The 17,607-nt window shown below is 42.1% G+C and overlaps 1 protein-coding gene and 2 pseudogenes across 1 annotated transcript; 2 read left to right on the top strand and 1 right to left on the bottom strand.

The window, feature by feature from the left end:
- The first annotated feature begins 823 nt into the window (after positions 1-823).
- On the top strand, positions 824-8,366 carry LOC129810732 (cilia- and flagella-associated protein 144-like; annotated as a pseudogene).
- LOC129810731 (probable rRNA-processing protein EBP2) lies at positions 4,118-9,226 on the bottom strand. Its single transcript, XM_055861529.1, has 9 exons — positions 9,017-9,226; positions 8,801-8,884; positions 8,483-8,658; positions 8,243-8,366; positions 6,277-6,366; positions 6,095-6,170; positions 5,832-5,961; positions 5,503-5,698; positions 4,118-5,348 (listed from the first exon to the last, which is right to left on the bottom strand). Exons 1-9 carry the CDS (start codon positions 9,143-9,145, stop codon positions 5,301-5,303), a joined length of 1,053 nt encoding a protein of 350 aa, XP_055717504.1. The 5' UTR covers positions 9,146-9,226; the 3' UTR covers positions 4,118-5,300.
- LOC129869317 (cilia- and flagella-associated protein 57-like) overlaps positions 9,161-17,607 on the top strand; it is a 41,039-nt pseudogene continuing 32,592 nt past the window's right edge.

The raw sequence follows: 17,607 nt of genomic DNA, 5'->3' as shown, positions 1-17,607 counted from the left end.
CCTCAATTGTTATATTTTGAGAATAAAAGTAGCTGTTACAAATATTTCTGGAAAATGATTTCTGAAGCTGAATCATCACATAATGATGAATTGGTAGTTTACATAACAGAAGCAAATATAATAGCATAGCATAGTAGGCCTATAACGTTAACGTTACACCATCCACAGGGATGCTGGCCGATGTTGACCCTAATGCTTCCCACAGTTGTGTTAAGTTGGCTGGATGTCCTTTGAGTGGTGGACCATTCTTGATGAGCACGGGAAACTGTTGAGCGCAAAAAAAACAGCAGCGTTGCAGTTCTTGACACAAACTGGTGCGCTGGTACGGACTACCCCGTTCAAAGGCACATTTCACCGGTAAAACGTGAAGAACTATCATTCATGATTGACAGTGATGGCCTATTTTGAAATGAGGTACGCCTAACTTGGTGTTCGAGGTTATTAAAAATATATAATTTTCTTGAAACAATATGTGTGGGCTTAGACAGACGTTGCAATTGGAGGATGCATTTTATGCATATTCTATAATAATAGTAAATAGTTTACATCTGTCGGTACAACATTTTATTGAGAAATGCGGTCCTGCACCTAAAAAAATAGCATTACACCACAAGACAGAAATAATGTACTCTCTCCGCTATCAGGGCAAGAGCACAGTACTACAGCCCCTGGAGCTCTGCACAGATATAAAAGCAATTTAATTTCATCCATGGCTGTGACTGATATAAAATGAGTACTGTGCGCCCTCGTGTGGCCACTAAGTACCCGTACATTCTATCTGGGCTTCTGTTTATGGTTGCTAGGCAACGAGAACAAAATAATTTTTGCTAATGATACACTTTGTATTTCGTGTCGTGGGCTGGTTTGCTATAAAGCTGCACACTACGTATCGTCTCTCGTCTTTTTTCTGTATTGTATCCGAATTTATACAAACCAGGATGGCATCGGCTAAGCAGTCAAAAGAAAAGGATCCTGCGGATATTGTTAATCAGAACGCAATTCACATCGAGACCATAAAGAGAATAAGAGCCAAAAAGTGTACACGCTATTTAGCATCAACCCGTACAAAATATGTAAGCACATTCCACCTCTGTAGAAAGATGTGTGGACTAATGTGAACGAGGAGGAATTTCATGATGAATTATGTGAACGAGGAGGAATTTCATGAACAACCACTTTTTCTCATCTTTCACTTCTCAGTTCACATTTTGACTGACAAACCTGTGGCAGGCAACAAGACACACGACAAAGTGCAGGAGGACCGTAAGTATGCCTAATAGCTCTTCAATGTTATAAGATGCTGGCCAGTCTGTTAGATCAGGGTTTCCCAAACTGTCCTGGGGCCCTCCGTGTTCACGTTTTGATCTTTACCCAAGGACAGCTGATTAAAATAACCAACTCGATTATTTGAAATAGCTGTGTAGTGCGGGGGGAAAACAAAACGTGCACCCAGGACAGTTTGGGAATCACTGTCTAAGATTGTTTTATCCCCCAGCTGCTTTCCTAATGGCCCTCCACAGGGCTTGTTTAGGAGCCAACCAAGAAATACACCCCCCCCCCCCCCCCCCCCCAAACTGAGAGCCAGGAGATAGGCTGGATATCCAGACCTCTGGTAAGAAACCCCTCTTTGTGAGTGATGATCAGGAAAATAGCTACTTTTCAAAATGGTTTGGCAAGTTGTCCCCTTTACTCCCAGGTATTTGTTGTAACAAGTTGTCATGTCCCCTGTCTGAGTGTCCTAAGCCTGTTGTGGCACTGTTACAGCCCTCTAAATTAGCTTTTCTGCCCTGAGATTGTTTCAGATCGCAGCGATAGAAGACTGAACTGGTCACGGCAGAACTCCGAGATCACCAAGTACATGGATGCAGCATGGCGTCTGAAAGAACAGACCCAGAACCTGGGTTAGATCTACAGCCTACCAGACTGAATTGTGATAAGAGACCAATGAACCAGGTTTACTGGATACATTTTTTTATGGAAACACAGCTATGAAGAATATTACTTTACTGTCCAAAGGAAACACAATGTAACTGGTTGCAGGCAGACCTAATGTAATTAAGCAATAAGGCCCAAGGGGGTGTGGTATATGGACAATATACCACAGCTAAGGGCTGTTCTTGTGCACAACCTGTAGCCATGGTATATTGACCATGTACCACAAACCCCCAAGGTGCCTTAATAACCTCTACTTCATCACCCTCCCGGATCCGGGATTCTCCTCATCAAAAAAGCTGAGTAGCATAGCCTAGCCTAACCGGACAGGGATATCATATAATATAATTTCCATGAAATCACAAGTCCAATACAGCAAATGAAAGATAAACATCTTGTGAATCCAGCCATCATTTCCGATTTTTAAAATGTTTTACAGCGAAAACACAATATGTATTTCTATTAGCTAACCACAATAGCCAAACACAAAACCGCATATTTTCACCATGTTTCCACCGCATAGGTAGCTTTCACAAAACCGACAAATAGAGATAAAATTAATCACTAGTCACTAACCAAGAAACAACTTCATCAGATGACAGTCTTATAACATGTTATACAATACATTTATGTTTTGTTCGAAAATGTGCATATTTGAGGTATAAATCATAGTTTTACATTGCAGCCACCATCAAAAATAGCCCCAAAGCAGCCAGAATAATTACAGAGAGCAACATGAAATACATAAATACTCATCATAAAACATTTATGAAAAATACATGGTGTACAGCAAATGAAAGATAAACATCTTGTGAATCCAGACAATATTTCCGATTTTTTAAGTGTTTTACAGCGAAAACACAATATAGAATTATATTAGCTTATCACAATAGCCAAACACACAAACGCATTTATTCACTGCAAAGGTAGCTTTCGCAAAAAACAGCAATAGATATAAAATTAATCACTAACCTTTGGACAACTTCATCAGATGACAGTCTTATAACATCATGTTATACAATACATTTATGTTTTGTTCGAAAATTTACATATTTAGAGCTGCAAATCGTGGTTATACATTGTGAATACGTAGCAACATTTCCCCAGAATGTCCGGAGATATTTTGGACACTCACCTAATCTGACCAAAGAACACATCATAAACTTTACATAAAAATACTTGTTGTATGGCAAATGAAAGATACACTGGTTCTTAATGCAACCGCTGTGTTAGATTTTTTTAAATAACTTCACAACATACAGCTTGGTTTATTGTGAGACAGCGCTCACCAACACGGCGGAGAATAGACATCAACATATTACACAGAAATACGAAATAACATCATAAATGTTGTCTTACTTTTGCTGAGCTTCCATCAGAATGTTGTACAAGGAGTCTTATTTCCAGAATAAATCGTTGTTTGGTTTTAGAATGTCCATTTCTTGTCGAATTCGCACCACAATGCTAGCCAAGGCTGCTAACATTCCCATTCTCTCTTGGCCCAAAGAACGTAAAACTCCAAAAGTCCCAATAAACGTTGAATAAACTGATAAAACTCGGTTGAAAAAAACCTACTTTATGATGTTATTATCATATGTATCAAATAAAATCAGAGCCGGAGATATTCGCCGTGTATACCGAACGCTTTTCAGAAGACAATGTCGAGGTCCCTCGCGCGCCGTCGAAGACAAAGAAATACCGGACCTGTCACTTCAAAAGCTCTTGTTCGGCCTCAGATCAAGCTAGACACCCCATTCCACCTTCCACTGCCTGTTGACATCTAGTGGAAGGCGTATGAAGTGCATGCATATCGATAAATAAAAGCCAGTTGAATAGGCAGGCCCTGAAACAGAGCCTCGTTTTCAGATTTTTCACTTCCTGTATGGAAGTTTGCTGCTAAATGAGTTCTGTTTTACTCACAGATATAATTCAAACAGTTTTAGAAACGTGAGTGTTTTCTATCCAATAGTAATAATAATATGCATATTGTATGATCTAGAACAGAGTACGAGGCCGTTTCATTTGGGCACGATTTTTCCCAAGGTGAAAACAGCGCCCCCGTATTGACAAGAAGTTTGCTATTATAAACTGGTTACCAACATAATTAGAAGAGTGAAAATAAATAGTCACACCCGTGGTATATCAGACCGTATACCACGGCTTTCAGTCAATCAGAATCCAAGGCTCGAAACACCCAGTTTATAACAAACAAGAGAGAAACATGAAGCAGCATACTAATCAATTATTCAAGTTAAACAGATGCAGGTGTAGCCTGGTCCCAGATCTGTTTGTGCTCTTGCCATCTCCATCAGTTATTGTCAAGCAAAACTCAGCATGAAATTAGCTGGTATAATAGCACAAACAGACTGGCACTCAGGCTAGAGAAGGGGTTATTCTTGCCTAAAATGTGCCAACTATTGTCATACCGGCAACAAATGAAGAGAACCTGTTTGCAGAAGAAACATTTACCCAGATCTATAGAAAGTAACACATTGGCCCACTACACATTAATAATATTGATACATGGAAAAGGCCAAACATGACAGCTGTTCAATATTAGAAATGTCACATCACTAAAGGTAGTGAATCAGAGGGTCAATAAGCAGACCTGCAAAGTGTGCATTTTACAAAAACCTATCAAGTATTTACTCAAACTAGATGACATACATTTGTGGAAGTGGCTTCATCATCGTTTTCACTTTCAGCAAATCGTTTCACAAACGTAGACGCCTTAAAACAATGTATAAAGATCTCCTTTAAAAGATACATGGATTTATTTTACTGACGATAATAAAAATGTCATTGTACGTTGATGTCCATATTCATGTTAGGGGTTTAAACCATTAAAAAAAACATTGCATTTGGCATGTTTGGTACCGCTCTGTCCGGTTTTCATATGGAGACATTCTAAAGCTTACATGCAGCCATGTCCACATCTTGTAGCCTTGGTGATACTCTAGGAAGGACATGGTGTAGCCTTGGTGATACTCTAGGAAGGACATGGTGTAGCCTTGGTGATACTCTAGGAAGGACATGGTGTAGCCTTGGTGATACTCTAGGAAGGACATGGTGTAGCCTTGGTGATACTATAGGAAGGACATGGTGTAGCCTTGGTGATACTCTAGGAAGGACATGGTGTAGCCTTGGTGATACTCTAGGAAGGACATGGTGTAGCCTTGGTGATACTCTAGGAAGGACATCTTGGGAAATCATCACACAAAGGGCCTCCACATCAGTCCACTGCCCCAAGGGCTCCATGAAGGGTGGTGTGTGTGACCAAGAAGAGAAAGAGAGGACTTCTCTCTAATATTACTTCCGTCCAGAAGTTGGGATGCAGTGTGCAAAGACCGAAGACAACACACACCTCTTTAGGAGCGACCCTTCATCTTCTTGCGTGCATTCTTGCCCAGTCGTTTCTGAAGAAATAGAAGAGAAAAAACAAGGACCAAAATGACAAAATAACTAACTTTTTTCAATAACAAACAAAATGTACCAACACTATAAACACAATATTTGAATTCAAAATGTGATGTTGTATGACCCAATCATGGTTGTCTGTCAGTGACTTACAGTCCCTCCTTTGGCGGGGCCCCTTCCGCCTGGTCCTGCTTTGCCTCCTTTCCCTCCCTTTCCTCCTTTCCCATGAGCCACCTTGGCTCTGAACCCTGACACATCGTTGTGGCTGTCCTTGGTGTTCCACTTGGTTCCACTTTTCTTCCCGCCAAAGCCAAACCTCTGGTCTTTATACTTCCTCTTAGCATTGGGCCTGTCAAGTCAGAGACTTCAGTTTTAGTCCAAGTACATATAGATTTGGTATAAAAGCACTGAATACAATGAATATAGGTAGGTAGTTGAATAAGCATTGTGAACAACATTCCCATGTCTGTGCGGCATCTTACCCTTTCTTGTTCATGGCCTTTTTATCAGGTGTTTGGCCACCGGCCCCTTTCCCTGCACCTCCTTTAGCTGGAGCACCTCCTTTAGCAGTCTTCTGATCTCCTTCCAGGAAGTCCAGTTTGTCAGTCATGCCTACGAGAGGAGGGTGTTCACCGTTATGAATCACATTTAGCAGATGTCACCCAAATCAACTTACCAACCAAAATAGTGCAAACAAGATGGGTGACTTGGGTGGTGAACAAAACATGTGGAACTGAGGACCCACCTTTTTGATACCTCTTCACTGCAAACATCATGGCCTTCTTCTCCTTCTGTCTCTTCTGAATAACTTCTACTTGTACCTACAACACCAATTTCATAAGATCACATTCACCAAGAGGACATAATAAAATAGTCAAATTCCAGTGAGACCCCCACTGCTGTCGTATAAGATGAATGGAGACTGACCTTCTTGCCATACTTCCTTTGTTCTCTTAGTTTCTTGGCCTTTTCCGACTTCTCCATCATGATCTGCTTCGTGATGAGTTTCTTCCTGATCTGTAGGAAAAGATAAAGGATCGCAGTATTCATGACCACACCAGTGTTTCCGTGACAGTCAACCAGATTTGAAATTGCTGGACAAATGTGCATATTAAATAGAATCTCAGTTGGATGCCAGCCACGTGTAGGGTAAAGCGTAATTCATGGTCCACAGACAGTAGGAGTCGATAGTCCGCCGCCCCATTGTGACATACTTAGCTACACTGCTCTGAGACAAACAGCCGCGAGGGACGAACAGCCCGAATGTGCACATCCCTACAATTCCCACCAAATGCGTCTCCGGTACGCATCCTTTATTCATTAGAATGCATTGACAGTTGGACAAATTGCTTGAACTGCTCTGAGAATTAGAAAAGTATGAAAGCCAACAGTCCAATATTCTAGAACACCGCTGTGCGTAAGCATACACAATTTGGACTATGTTAAATTCGTAATGCTTTGTTAGGAGTGCCCACTGCCGATTCATTGTGACCGCCATGGAAATTACTGCAATTATAATACAAGAAATGATAGCCTACCAAGTGCATGTTGGCTCCTTGCACAAAGCATGTCTCCCTCCATCCATTTAGCGTGCCAATATCCTCTGCTGCGGAGTCAATTTATTTTTCCACTTGTCTGTGCCCCCATCCTTGGTAAAGTAGCTAGTTAGCTATCAAGCAAGCGTCACAGTTTTTAGCATTTTTAAGCCAACTACTCGACCAGGCATTAGATCAGTGCAATACTCCTCCTTGGTGGACTAGGTATGAAAAAGTTCTCTTTTATGAAGAGTAATATAACAAAACGTTATAAAATACCAAAACACTTCTCCCCTGTGTGCATACAGTTGTGTCCGTCAACATTGTGGTGATACTGATGGTTTCTCGGGACTGATTGCTTCTACGGTTGTGGCTACAAAGTACAACTATGGGAATAGTAGTGACTTTACGTAGTAGGTTAGGAGAATTAGGTCAAGGTTAGGGAAAGGGTTATGCTTAGCTAAAATACTGCAGCTGTACTCCATCTAGCAACAGCCTTAAAATCCATCTGTTCTGAGAATCCACCAGTATTACAACACCACTACCATGATACAATGTTGCAAGTTCCTTAGAGAGCACAAGTGCAAGACAGGTTGTCTTCTAATTGAATAATTGGTCTGAACCAACCTCCAACACATAGCCAATGTGATTTACAGAGGATATTTATTTTCATCACAATACCTTTTGCAAATCAATGTTTATTTGTTTTCATGCACGTATCTACCAAAAGCCTGCAAAAGCATTGACCACTCCCTTTGTTTTAAAACTGGCTGTTTATTATCTATGGTCACTTTACCTACATGTACAAATCACCTCGACTAACCTGTACCCCCTGTATATAGCCTCGTTATTGTTAATTTATTGTGTTAGTTTTAATTTTTTACTTCAGTTTATTGAGTAACTGTTTTCTTAACTCTATTTCTTGAACTGTAAGTTCTATTTCTTGAACTGTAAGTAAGCAGGTAGCGGCTTACTTACAATGGCTACCCGGGGCAGCAACCGAAAGGTTTGAAGATCGAATCCCCGAGCTGACCAGGTAAAAATCTGTCATTCTGCCCTTGAACAAGGCAGTTCCTAGGCCGTCTGACTTGCCTAGTTAAATAAATGTTTACACACACACACATATATATATATACACATACAAAAAACTTTCAGTGTAAGGTTGTTATACTCAGCAAATAAAAGTGACAAATAATATGTGATTTGAATTACTGGCTAAAGGAATAGCTGGACAACATTACTATTCAACAGTTTGGGTGTCAGAGAGATCAATCCAAACCTGATGCAATTCAGCCACATACATATAAAGACAGATGGCAAGATCTCTCTGGGAGTAAGGCCAGATCAGGACATCCTACCTTCTGCATTTGCTGGTCTGACTTGGCCATCTCTGCAAAGTAGTCCTCAGGTCTCTTGGTGGCTATCTTCAGCTTCAGTAGCCGGGGCATCGCTTCCAGAACAGCTTCTTGGGCTTGACGGTAACTGGAAGAGACCAATGAAAGAGAGGATATGTTTTACAATTGCTATGACTAGGACAGCACCATGACAACAAATGATCTGTCCACTGATATGAGCCTGTATGGACATTAGACACTCACAAGAACATCTCTCTCTGGAAGTCGTCATCTGGGTTGATGTCTTCGCTGGCCTTGTTGTCGAGTCTGCCCTCTGACTTGGCAACGACGTCATCAGCGGGGAGATTGACCATGTCCAGCCTCTCTATCCAGGGTAGTGTGTTCTTACGAAAGTCAGCTAGGCATTGTTTCAAACCCGCCTGTCCACAACCACGAATCAAATATGGATCATATTAGAACAGCCAATCATGTGTGACTTATGAGTCGAATAAAGCATGAATGAGAGAGAGATTGACAATGGTGGCTTTCTGGTCGCAGACACGTGCGCATGTCAACACTCACCACATTGTTGACAATCTTCTTTGGTTCTTGTGTTGTAAAGTTCAACCCAGGCTTTAACAATCCCTTTGCGAATGCATCTTGAAGCTAATGAAAACGAAAAACACAGCACAGTTACGCCTTGTAAAGCACCTACACAACGTTAACGGATACATTGTTAGTTAACTAGCTAGATAACCTGGCTAATGTTAGCTAGCACGCTATAAAGTACCCGGTTACCTCTCCGTCAGATAATTCGCTGTCCTCCTCAGACGTCTCACCTAACTGCTCGTCATCTTCAATAATATCCATGGTATTGTTAACGAGAATGATTGGATACAAACAGTGATTTTGTGGACCAAATACCATAAAATCCGTGCTCACATGGAGCTGTTCAAGTGAGAAGGAATTGGCCTCTGTAAAGGGTACACCGAAAATGTCTTCCGGTGAAACACCCGCCCCGAAGTAATCAAAGGTTCCTATCCGAAGTTTTATTTTGCAGTTTTTACAGCTCTCTCCACCCGTGGGCACAGGGAGAAAAAGACAACCTGGGGCTGAAAGAACTCCAAACAGATGTCACAAACACATTGTAAGAATGACCATATTGTACAGTTTTCAATTTAAAAAAATACTTTTTACAGTGCAAAGGGAAATGATGAAGAGTCCCTTCCTCAGTTGCCTCGGGTTACAGTCATCACAGTGTACTCCAAAGGCCTGCTCGGCCAGTCCTGGGACTGTGTGTCTGTTTGAGAGAACCGACGATAAGGACAACTACAGGAAGACCAGGGAGATAAGGGTAAGAAAGCTTTCACCTTGCTTTGTTTCCATCACTCTTTCCAGCAATATGTTGTATAGAACTAAGCTCATTATTTGTGTGTGTGTGTGTGTGTGTGTGTTTTATTTTAAGAGTTTTATTCCAAAACACTATATATCCATTTTCAGAAATGTTGGTAAATTTTATTTTATTGTTTAAAGAAATTATGAAAGAGATTGGTGTGCCTTTTCACTATCTAATCATGGCATGGGGTTGTTCAATGACAGACATGTATTTGTTTAAATCTATAATGGTGTATGGTTTCACTTCAGAGAGACAAATAATCATGTTTTTTGCTAAATGCTACATATTCGTCTCACTCTCAGAGAAATAAGTAGTACTGCTAGGTTTTACACAGTCAAATGTAACAAATAACTACATTTTTATTAATACATTTATATTATATTTGGCATTTTAGTCATTTAGCAGATGCTCTTATCCAGAGCGACTTACAGTAAGTGCATTCATCTTAAGATGGCTAGGTGAGACAAGCACATATCACAGTTAAATATACAGGATACGAACATTCCATTCCAGCTAAACAGTGGATACATAGTGTTTAGCAAAAATTTAAAAAAATCATACACATCTAAAATCTTGGAATTAAAATTCTGAGAACAGTAATACTTTACACACACATTAAGTTACCCATAAGCAAGCATTTCTGATGAAGAAACACAAATGGGAAAAATTGATGGACATAGCATTTTGGAAATAAACTGTCCCATCCAGATCCCCCCAGACCAGTGCAGCCACGAGCCCAGCCAGGCAGAGCAGCAGCAGATTGTCTCTCTGGTCATCAGTCCGTCAGAGGAGACTGTAGTGACCAGTACAGACCGGGGTCAGCTCTACATTATCACCCCCTGTCCTCTGCTGAGATGAGTAAGGTGGAGCAGGCTCAGTTTGAGTTCCTGTCCTATTCCTTCCACTCCTTGTCTATCACTGGTCTGTCCATATGTATCTGTAAGCCCTTCATCACTACCCGTTCCCTGGACCAGTCTGTACGCATCTGGAACTTCGAGACCAAGTAAGAGTTAGTCTCACTGGCCTCACTATCCCTTTAAGAAAATCTGGACTTGATGTCAAATCTGTGGGATCGTCTCAGATCTCAGCTTGTTTTCTATTCTCAATGGTAGTTATATCTGAGGACGTTTCTTTCATGTCTAGTGTTTTTTTTAGACTCTCAGCCCTTATTCAGGTCCGTCTCCCTCTCCCTCTCCCTTCCCCTTTAGCCTTTTATCAGGTCCGTCTCCCTCTCCCTTCCCCTTTAGCCTTTTATTGGGTCCGTCTCCCTCTCCCTTCCCCTTTAGCCTTATATCAGGTCCGTCTCCCTCTCCCTTCCCCCTTAGTCCTTTATCAGGCCCGTCTCCTTCTCCCTTCCCCTTTAGCTTTTTATCAGGCCCGTCTCTCTCTCCCTTCCCCCTTAGCCTTTTATCAGGCCCGTCTCCCTCTCCCTTCCCCCTTAGCCTTTTATCAGGTCCGCCTCCCTCTCCCTTCCCCCTTAGTCCTTTATCAGGTCCGTCTCCCTCTCCCTTCCCCCTTAGCCTTCTATCAGGTCAATCTCTCTCTCCGTTCCCTTCAGCACCCTGGAGCTGTTTAAGGAGTCCCAGGAGGAGGCGTTCAGCATTGCCCTGCACCCCTCTGGCCTGTTTGTCCTGGTGGAATTCTCTGACAAGCTGAGGCTCATGAACCTGCTCATAGACGACGTCAGGACCTTCAAGGAGTTCAACGTCCGAGGCTGTAGAGAGGTCAGAATTAAGAATTCTCAATGCCAACAGTTGCTCATTGTAGATAGCTGAACATCACTGGCACTCAAACATTCATTTCTAGCTATTCCTACTCTCACAGTGTACTGTATGCTTTGCCTTTCAGTGTGCCTTCAGTCACGGAGGACACCTGTTTGCTGCAGTGAATGGAAATGTCATTCATATCTACTCCAGCACCACCTTCGAGAACGTCCTCAACCTCAAGGGACACAAGGGGAAGGTGAGGGTCGCTGATGGTTTACTGCATGATTTATCATCAGAGTCAGGCTATTCATAATGACTGCCAACACTTCCAGTAAGCCTCGCCTCAGGCCAACAGTTCTAGGCCATGTGAGCTGGCCATGAAAAACCTTGGCCATAGTTATAGCTTTGAGTTTTTCCTTGTTAATTCTGTTGTTAATTTATCTATCTCGAAAAACTCAAGGTGGCAGAGATAACAGAGGTGACTGCGAGGATGGTATGTTAGAGTCCTACTTTATGTGTCTCCATCTTCAGGTGCACTCCATAGTCTGGAGTGGTGACGACAGCAGGCTGGTGTCGTGCGGGATGGAGGGGGCTGTGTACGAGTGGAACACCCTGACCAGCAAGTGGGAGTCTGACAGCGTCCTCAAGTCCTGCAGCTACACCGGTGTCACCGTCTCCCACGACGCCAAGACTATCTTCGCCGTGGGGACCGACTGTACCCTGAAAGAGATCCAGGACTGTCAAGTTAGACCTGAAAACAGTAGCATATGAAATGTTTCTTCCTTTTAGAAAGTTGTTTCTGGCCAATATGCTTCTGTTTCTGCTTGGACTTTTTGGTCAATTGCTGATGTAAAAAAAGAAGAAAAAGATGAACATTTGTTTGAAATATTACATGCTCTGACAACTGTGTATTAATTTTTAAATATAGTCAGTTAAATGTTGGTATAAACTTCTATGAGGACTTTCTTCCCGATAGCGATAATATAGTTTTAATAATTGAGGGGAGCAGTTAGATCTAATTAGCCAGTTTTCCTTATTCTCACTAGGCATATGTTTTCCTTGAAAGTGGTGTTGATGGTTTTGAGGGGATATTTTATTTCAAAAATCTTAATTTCATATTTTTTGTTGGTGTCAGTTTCCAGCTGTCTTATATGAAGTTCTGAAAGGGAAAGTATAAAAATAAGAACGCAACATGCAACAATTTCAAAGATTTTACTGAGTTGCAGGTCATGTAAGGAAATCAGTCAATTACAATAAATTCATTGGGCCCTAATCTATGGATTTCACATGACTGGGAATACAGATGATGCATCTGTTGGTCACATATACCTTTAAAAAAGAAGGTAGGTGCGTGGATCAGAAAACCAGTCAGTATCTGGTGTGACCACCATTTGCCTCATGCAGTTCGACACATTTCCTTCGCATAGAGTTGATCAGGCTGTTGATTGATCAGGCTGTTGATAGTGATCTGTGGAATGTTGTCCCACTTCTCCTCAATGGCTGTGCGAAGTTGCTGGATATTGGCGGGAACTGGACCACGCTGTCGTACACTTCGATCAAGAGCATCCCAAACATGTTCAACAAACATGTCTGGTGAGTACATGCAGGCCATGAAAGAACTGGGACCTTTTCAGCTTCCAGAAATTGTGTGCAGATCCTTGCGACATCGCAGTGCATTATCATACTGAAACATGAGGTGATGGCGGCGGATGAATGGCACAACAATGGGCCTCAGAATCTCGTCACGATATCTCTGTGCATTCAAATTGCCATCGATAAAATGCAATTGTGTTCATTGTCTGTAGCTTATGCCTGCCCATACCATAACCCCACCACCACCATGGGGCACTCTGTTCACAACGTTAACATCAGCAAACTGCTCGCCCACACACAACGCCGTACACGTTGTTTGCCATCTGCCCGGTATAGTTGAAAACGGGATTCATCCGTGAAGAGCACACTTTTCCAGCATGCCAGTGGCTATAGAAGGTGAGCATTTGCCCACTGAAGTCTGTTACAACGTCAAATTGTAGTCAGGTCAAGACCCTGGTGAGGAGGACGTCTTGAGAAGCATGCAGATGAGCTTCCCTGAGAAGGTTTCTGACAGTTTGTGAAGAAATTCTTTGGCTGTGCAAACCCACAGTTTCATCAGCTGTCTGGATCTCAGACGATCCCGCAGGTGAAGAAGCCAGATGTGGAGGTCCTGGGCTGGTGTGGTTACACGTGATCTATGGTTGTGAGGCCGGTTGGACGTACTGCCAAATTTTGTAACACCATGTTGGAGGAGGCTAAGGGTAGATAAATGAACATTCAATTATCCGGCAACAGCTCTAGTGGACATTCCTGCAGTCAATTGAACACTCCTTCAAAACTTGAGACATCTGTGGCATTGTGTTGTGTGACAAAACTGCACATTTTAGAGTGGCCTTTTATTGTCCCCAGCACAAGGTGCACCTCTGTAATGATCATGCTGTTTCATCAGCTTCTTGATATGCCACACCTGTCAGGTGGATGGATTATCTTGGCAATGGAGAAATGCTCACTAACAGGGATGTAAACAAATTTGTGCACAAAATTTGAGAGAAATAAGCATTTTGTGCATCTGGAAAATTTCTGGGATGTTTTATTTCAGCTCATGAAACATGGGACCAACACTTTACATGTTACATTTATATTTTTGTTCAGTGTAAATAGAGTTTCCCATCTCTGTCATAATGACCGGAGCAGAGAAGAGAGCCCATTAAATTCACACTCTGCTGTTAGTTCTCCTCATTCTGAGTGACGGTCATCTTTCTGACAGTCTACAAAACCAGTCAGGAGAGACGATAAAGGCCCCTTGAGTTATTGTCAGATGCTGGAGCTTTGAAAGAAACTCTAACAATCATACATTTTAGCCAGTCTTTCTGAATAGGTCAGTGGTTTGTTGGATGCCACCCAGCCCTTCCCCAGCAGGCTATTTGCCATCCAAATGGTGGTGAAATAAACAAAAATTTCACTGACACACAGATGTAGGATCTTCATTTGACTAGTATTGTGTAAGCAAAATAATCCTGCAGCAACAGGATTTGAAAGTTTAGTCCATAATGTTGCTTGGCCGGTGGTTAGGCTATTAGCAGGTCAACATGAGGCTACATGAAAAGTGGAATACTGTTAATATAACTGTGTGTTAGTTTGGATTTTCAGTACATTTATGTAAATCACAAAGCTTATCTGCATTGTCTGGAAAATTCACTGGACAATTCTCAGTAAGAAAATAGTGATCAAATTAAGATCTGTAGTATCCACTTCAATAAATGAGTCCCTGGGGGTAATTTAGCTATGCTTAAACATTACATGTACACTTCTGGATGAGGCTGGCACAATAACTTTAATGTTATTCATGAATGACAACAACACTTTACCTCTGCTGTAATCCTTTCTTGCCATCCCTTGATAGTAGCCTTTATATTCACATCAATTTCCCAGGAGATCACCTACGCTGAGGAGATCCTCATCACCAAGTCACACCTGGAGGAGAAGGTACAGAGATGTAGGATCTTAATTTGAGCCAGTTTGCTATAGCAGGAAAATAATTAACAGGAAATGTGAGTTATTACATGGATATAATAAATTGACATTTTTGTCAGGGTTGATAAATTTTTAATAGGGGAAAATCAAGTCTGAAATTTCAAAGTGGAAATTACTAAATTCAGAAGCCTTATAAACCTCAAATAAAAAAATGTCCTGCGTTGCAGTTAAGTTTTCCTGCAACAGGGTGATCAAATGAAGATCCTACATCTGTAGGACACCCATGGGGACTGTTGGGTTGGCGCCCCCCCTTGGTTTGTGCTGTGGTGGAGATCTTTGTTGGCTATGCTCGGCCTTGTCTCAGGATTGTAAGTTGGTGGTTGGGGATGTCCCTCTAGTGGTGCGGGGGCTGTGCTTTGGCAAAGTGGGTGGGGTTATATCCTTCTTATTTGGCCCTGTCCGGGGGTATCTTCGGATGGGGCCACAGTGTCTCCTGACCGCTCCTGTCTCAGCCTCCAGTATTTATGCTGCAGTAGTTTGTATCGGGGGGCTAGGGTCAGTTGGTTATACCTGGAGTACTTCTCCTGTCTTATCCAGTGTCCTGTGTGAATTTAAGTATGCTCTCTCTAATTCTCTCGTTCTCTCTTTCTTTCTCTCTCTCTGAGGACCTGAGCCCTAGGACCATACGTCGGGACTACCGGGCGTGGTGACTCCTTGCTGTCCCCAGTCCGCCTGGCCTTGCTGCTATTCCAGTTTCAACTGTTCTGCCTGCGGTTATGGAAACGCCACCTGTCCCAGACCTGTTGTTTTTCAACTCTTAATGATCGGCTATGAAAAGCCAACTGAAAATTATTCATGATTATTATTTGACCATGCTTGTCACTTATGAACATTTTTGAACATCTTGGCATAGTTCTGTTATAATCTCCACCCGGCACAGCCAGAAGAGGACTGGCCACCCCTCATAGCCTGGTTCCTCTCTAGGTTTCTTTCTAGGTTTTGGCCTTTCTAGGGAGTTTTTCCTAGCCACCATGCTTCTACACCTGCATTACTAGCTGTTTGGGGTTTTAGGCTGGGTTTCTGTACAGCACTTCGAGATATTAGCTGATGTACGAAGGGCTATATAAAATAAACTTGATTGTAGCGTTACACTGACTTGATACATGGGGTGGGGGTGGTTACCTTATTGTAGCTTGCACAGGAGGTTGGTGGCACCTTAATTGGCGAGAACAGGCTCGTGGTAATGGCTGGAGCGGAATCAGTGGAACGGTATCAAATACATCAAACAGGTGGTTTCCAGGTGTTTGATGCCATTCCATTTGCACCGTTTCCGGCCATTATTATGAGCCGTTCTCCCCTCAGTAGCCTCCTGTGGTAGGTTTGCAAGAGCCATGCAGTTGCTCATCCTAAAACCTGATTATTCACATTCTCCCTGTCCTTTCCTCTTTCCTCTCCTTATGCCTCCCTTTCTCTCTTCTACTCTCCTCTTCTTCTTATACTCTCCTCTTCTTCTCTCCCTCTCTCTGTACCATCTCTCTTTCTCTCCCTCCCCATCCCTCCTTTCCTCCATAACAGAACCAGGTTATGCTGGAGCTGAAGACCCGTGTGGAGGAGCTGAAGATGGAGAATGAGTACCAGCTCCGTCTGAAGGACGTGAACTACAACGAGGACATCAAAGAGATGTCGGCTAAGTTTGTCGAGCAGATAGAGTCGCTCAAGACCAGGAGACAGGTGAGACAAGGCTTCAAACATAATTAGTTACCTACCTTAATTAAGTTAAGTAAAGAAAGTACTAGTACATGTGATATAATTACCTGAGTGAATTAGAGCAATGAAGATACATTTAGATGGTAAATTGGCTCTGAGATAAACAGATTAATACAGTAAATGATAAAAATGATTAATCTGATGAAAGACTTATGTTTACCTTGTCCCAGATAACTCGGAGGACTCTCCAGGTTCGGGAATATTCCTGTCTTATATCAGCTCGCTTGCTCTCTGATGGGAGGTGTATAAATATTTGAGTGTCCTTAAAAACATGATCCAAAGTGTTAATTTCAGGCAGCGCTGGTAGGGATATTTAAGACCAACCAGACGCTGGTTTTAGTGGTAACACAGTTGGTTAAGGCATGAATATTGGCAGCGGAAACGCAGCCTATCCAGCCGTGATGCACACTGCCCATAATACGCATGGAACAAGAGTAGCCTAACATGCTTTTGGTGCCTGTATACGTATTTGGAAACATAAAAAACAAATGTTTTTTCACATTTCGTTTTAAAATTTGGTTAAAAACCGAGCATAGCCTCCCCTCCTCTCAATTAAGTTTTTTTTGTCCTGCCCAATGCAATCACAAAGTAGTCAAGACTGTCGATAAAGCGTTTGGCTCTTAATCACCAAAGCTTTATTAAAATATAAAGATTGAGAGGGGTAAAACAGTGAGCTGACATTGTCAGCATGCCCACATTATTTTAGCCATGCAGGTCCTGTTTTGGAGGTGTGTAAAACCCCCTCCATGATGTAGGCTACGTGTCCATGTCCATCATGAAACCAGAGATGAAAACCTCAGTAAATATCAGTGAACCCCGTATTCAGAAGTCGTCTGTAACCTGTAACAATTTCTTGTTTTCCGTTTCATATGCTCAAAACCCAAGCACTCCCTTAGGCCTACTATAACGAGGGCTGGGTCAACAGCAATGCCTGTCTTTTTTGCTCCTGCCGTTTTTATGAAATCATTGCATTTTACATGTATTTATTGTTTTTTAATTTTATTACAACCAAT

Source organism: Salvelinus fontinalis, chromosome 14 (assembly GCF_029448725.1).
Source record: "Salvelinus fontinalis isolate EN_2023a chromosome 14, ASM2944872v1, whole genome shotgun sequence".
NCBI lineage: Eukaryota > Metazoa > Chordata > Actinopteri > Salmoniformes > Salmonidae > Salvelinus > Salvelinus fontinalis.
Note: the sequence above shows the minus strand (reverse complement) of the source record. Positions and strands in the feature narration are given on the sequence as shown.

Coding starts and splice junctions, on each gene's coding strand:
- LOC129810731 (XM_055861529.1), bottom strand. CDS start 9,145: ATGGTATTTGGTCCACAAAATCACTGTTTGTATCCAATCATTCTCGTT. Junction 8,367..8,482: donor TTCCAGAGAGAGATGTTCTT/GTGAGTGTCTAA, acceptor GGTCTCTTCCAG/TTACCGTCAAGCCCAAGAAG. Junction 5,699..5,831: donor AAGGCCATGAACAAGAAAGG/GTAAGATGCCGC, acceptor CTGACTTGACAG/GCCCAATGCTAAGAGGAAGT.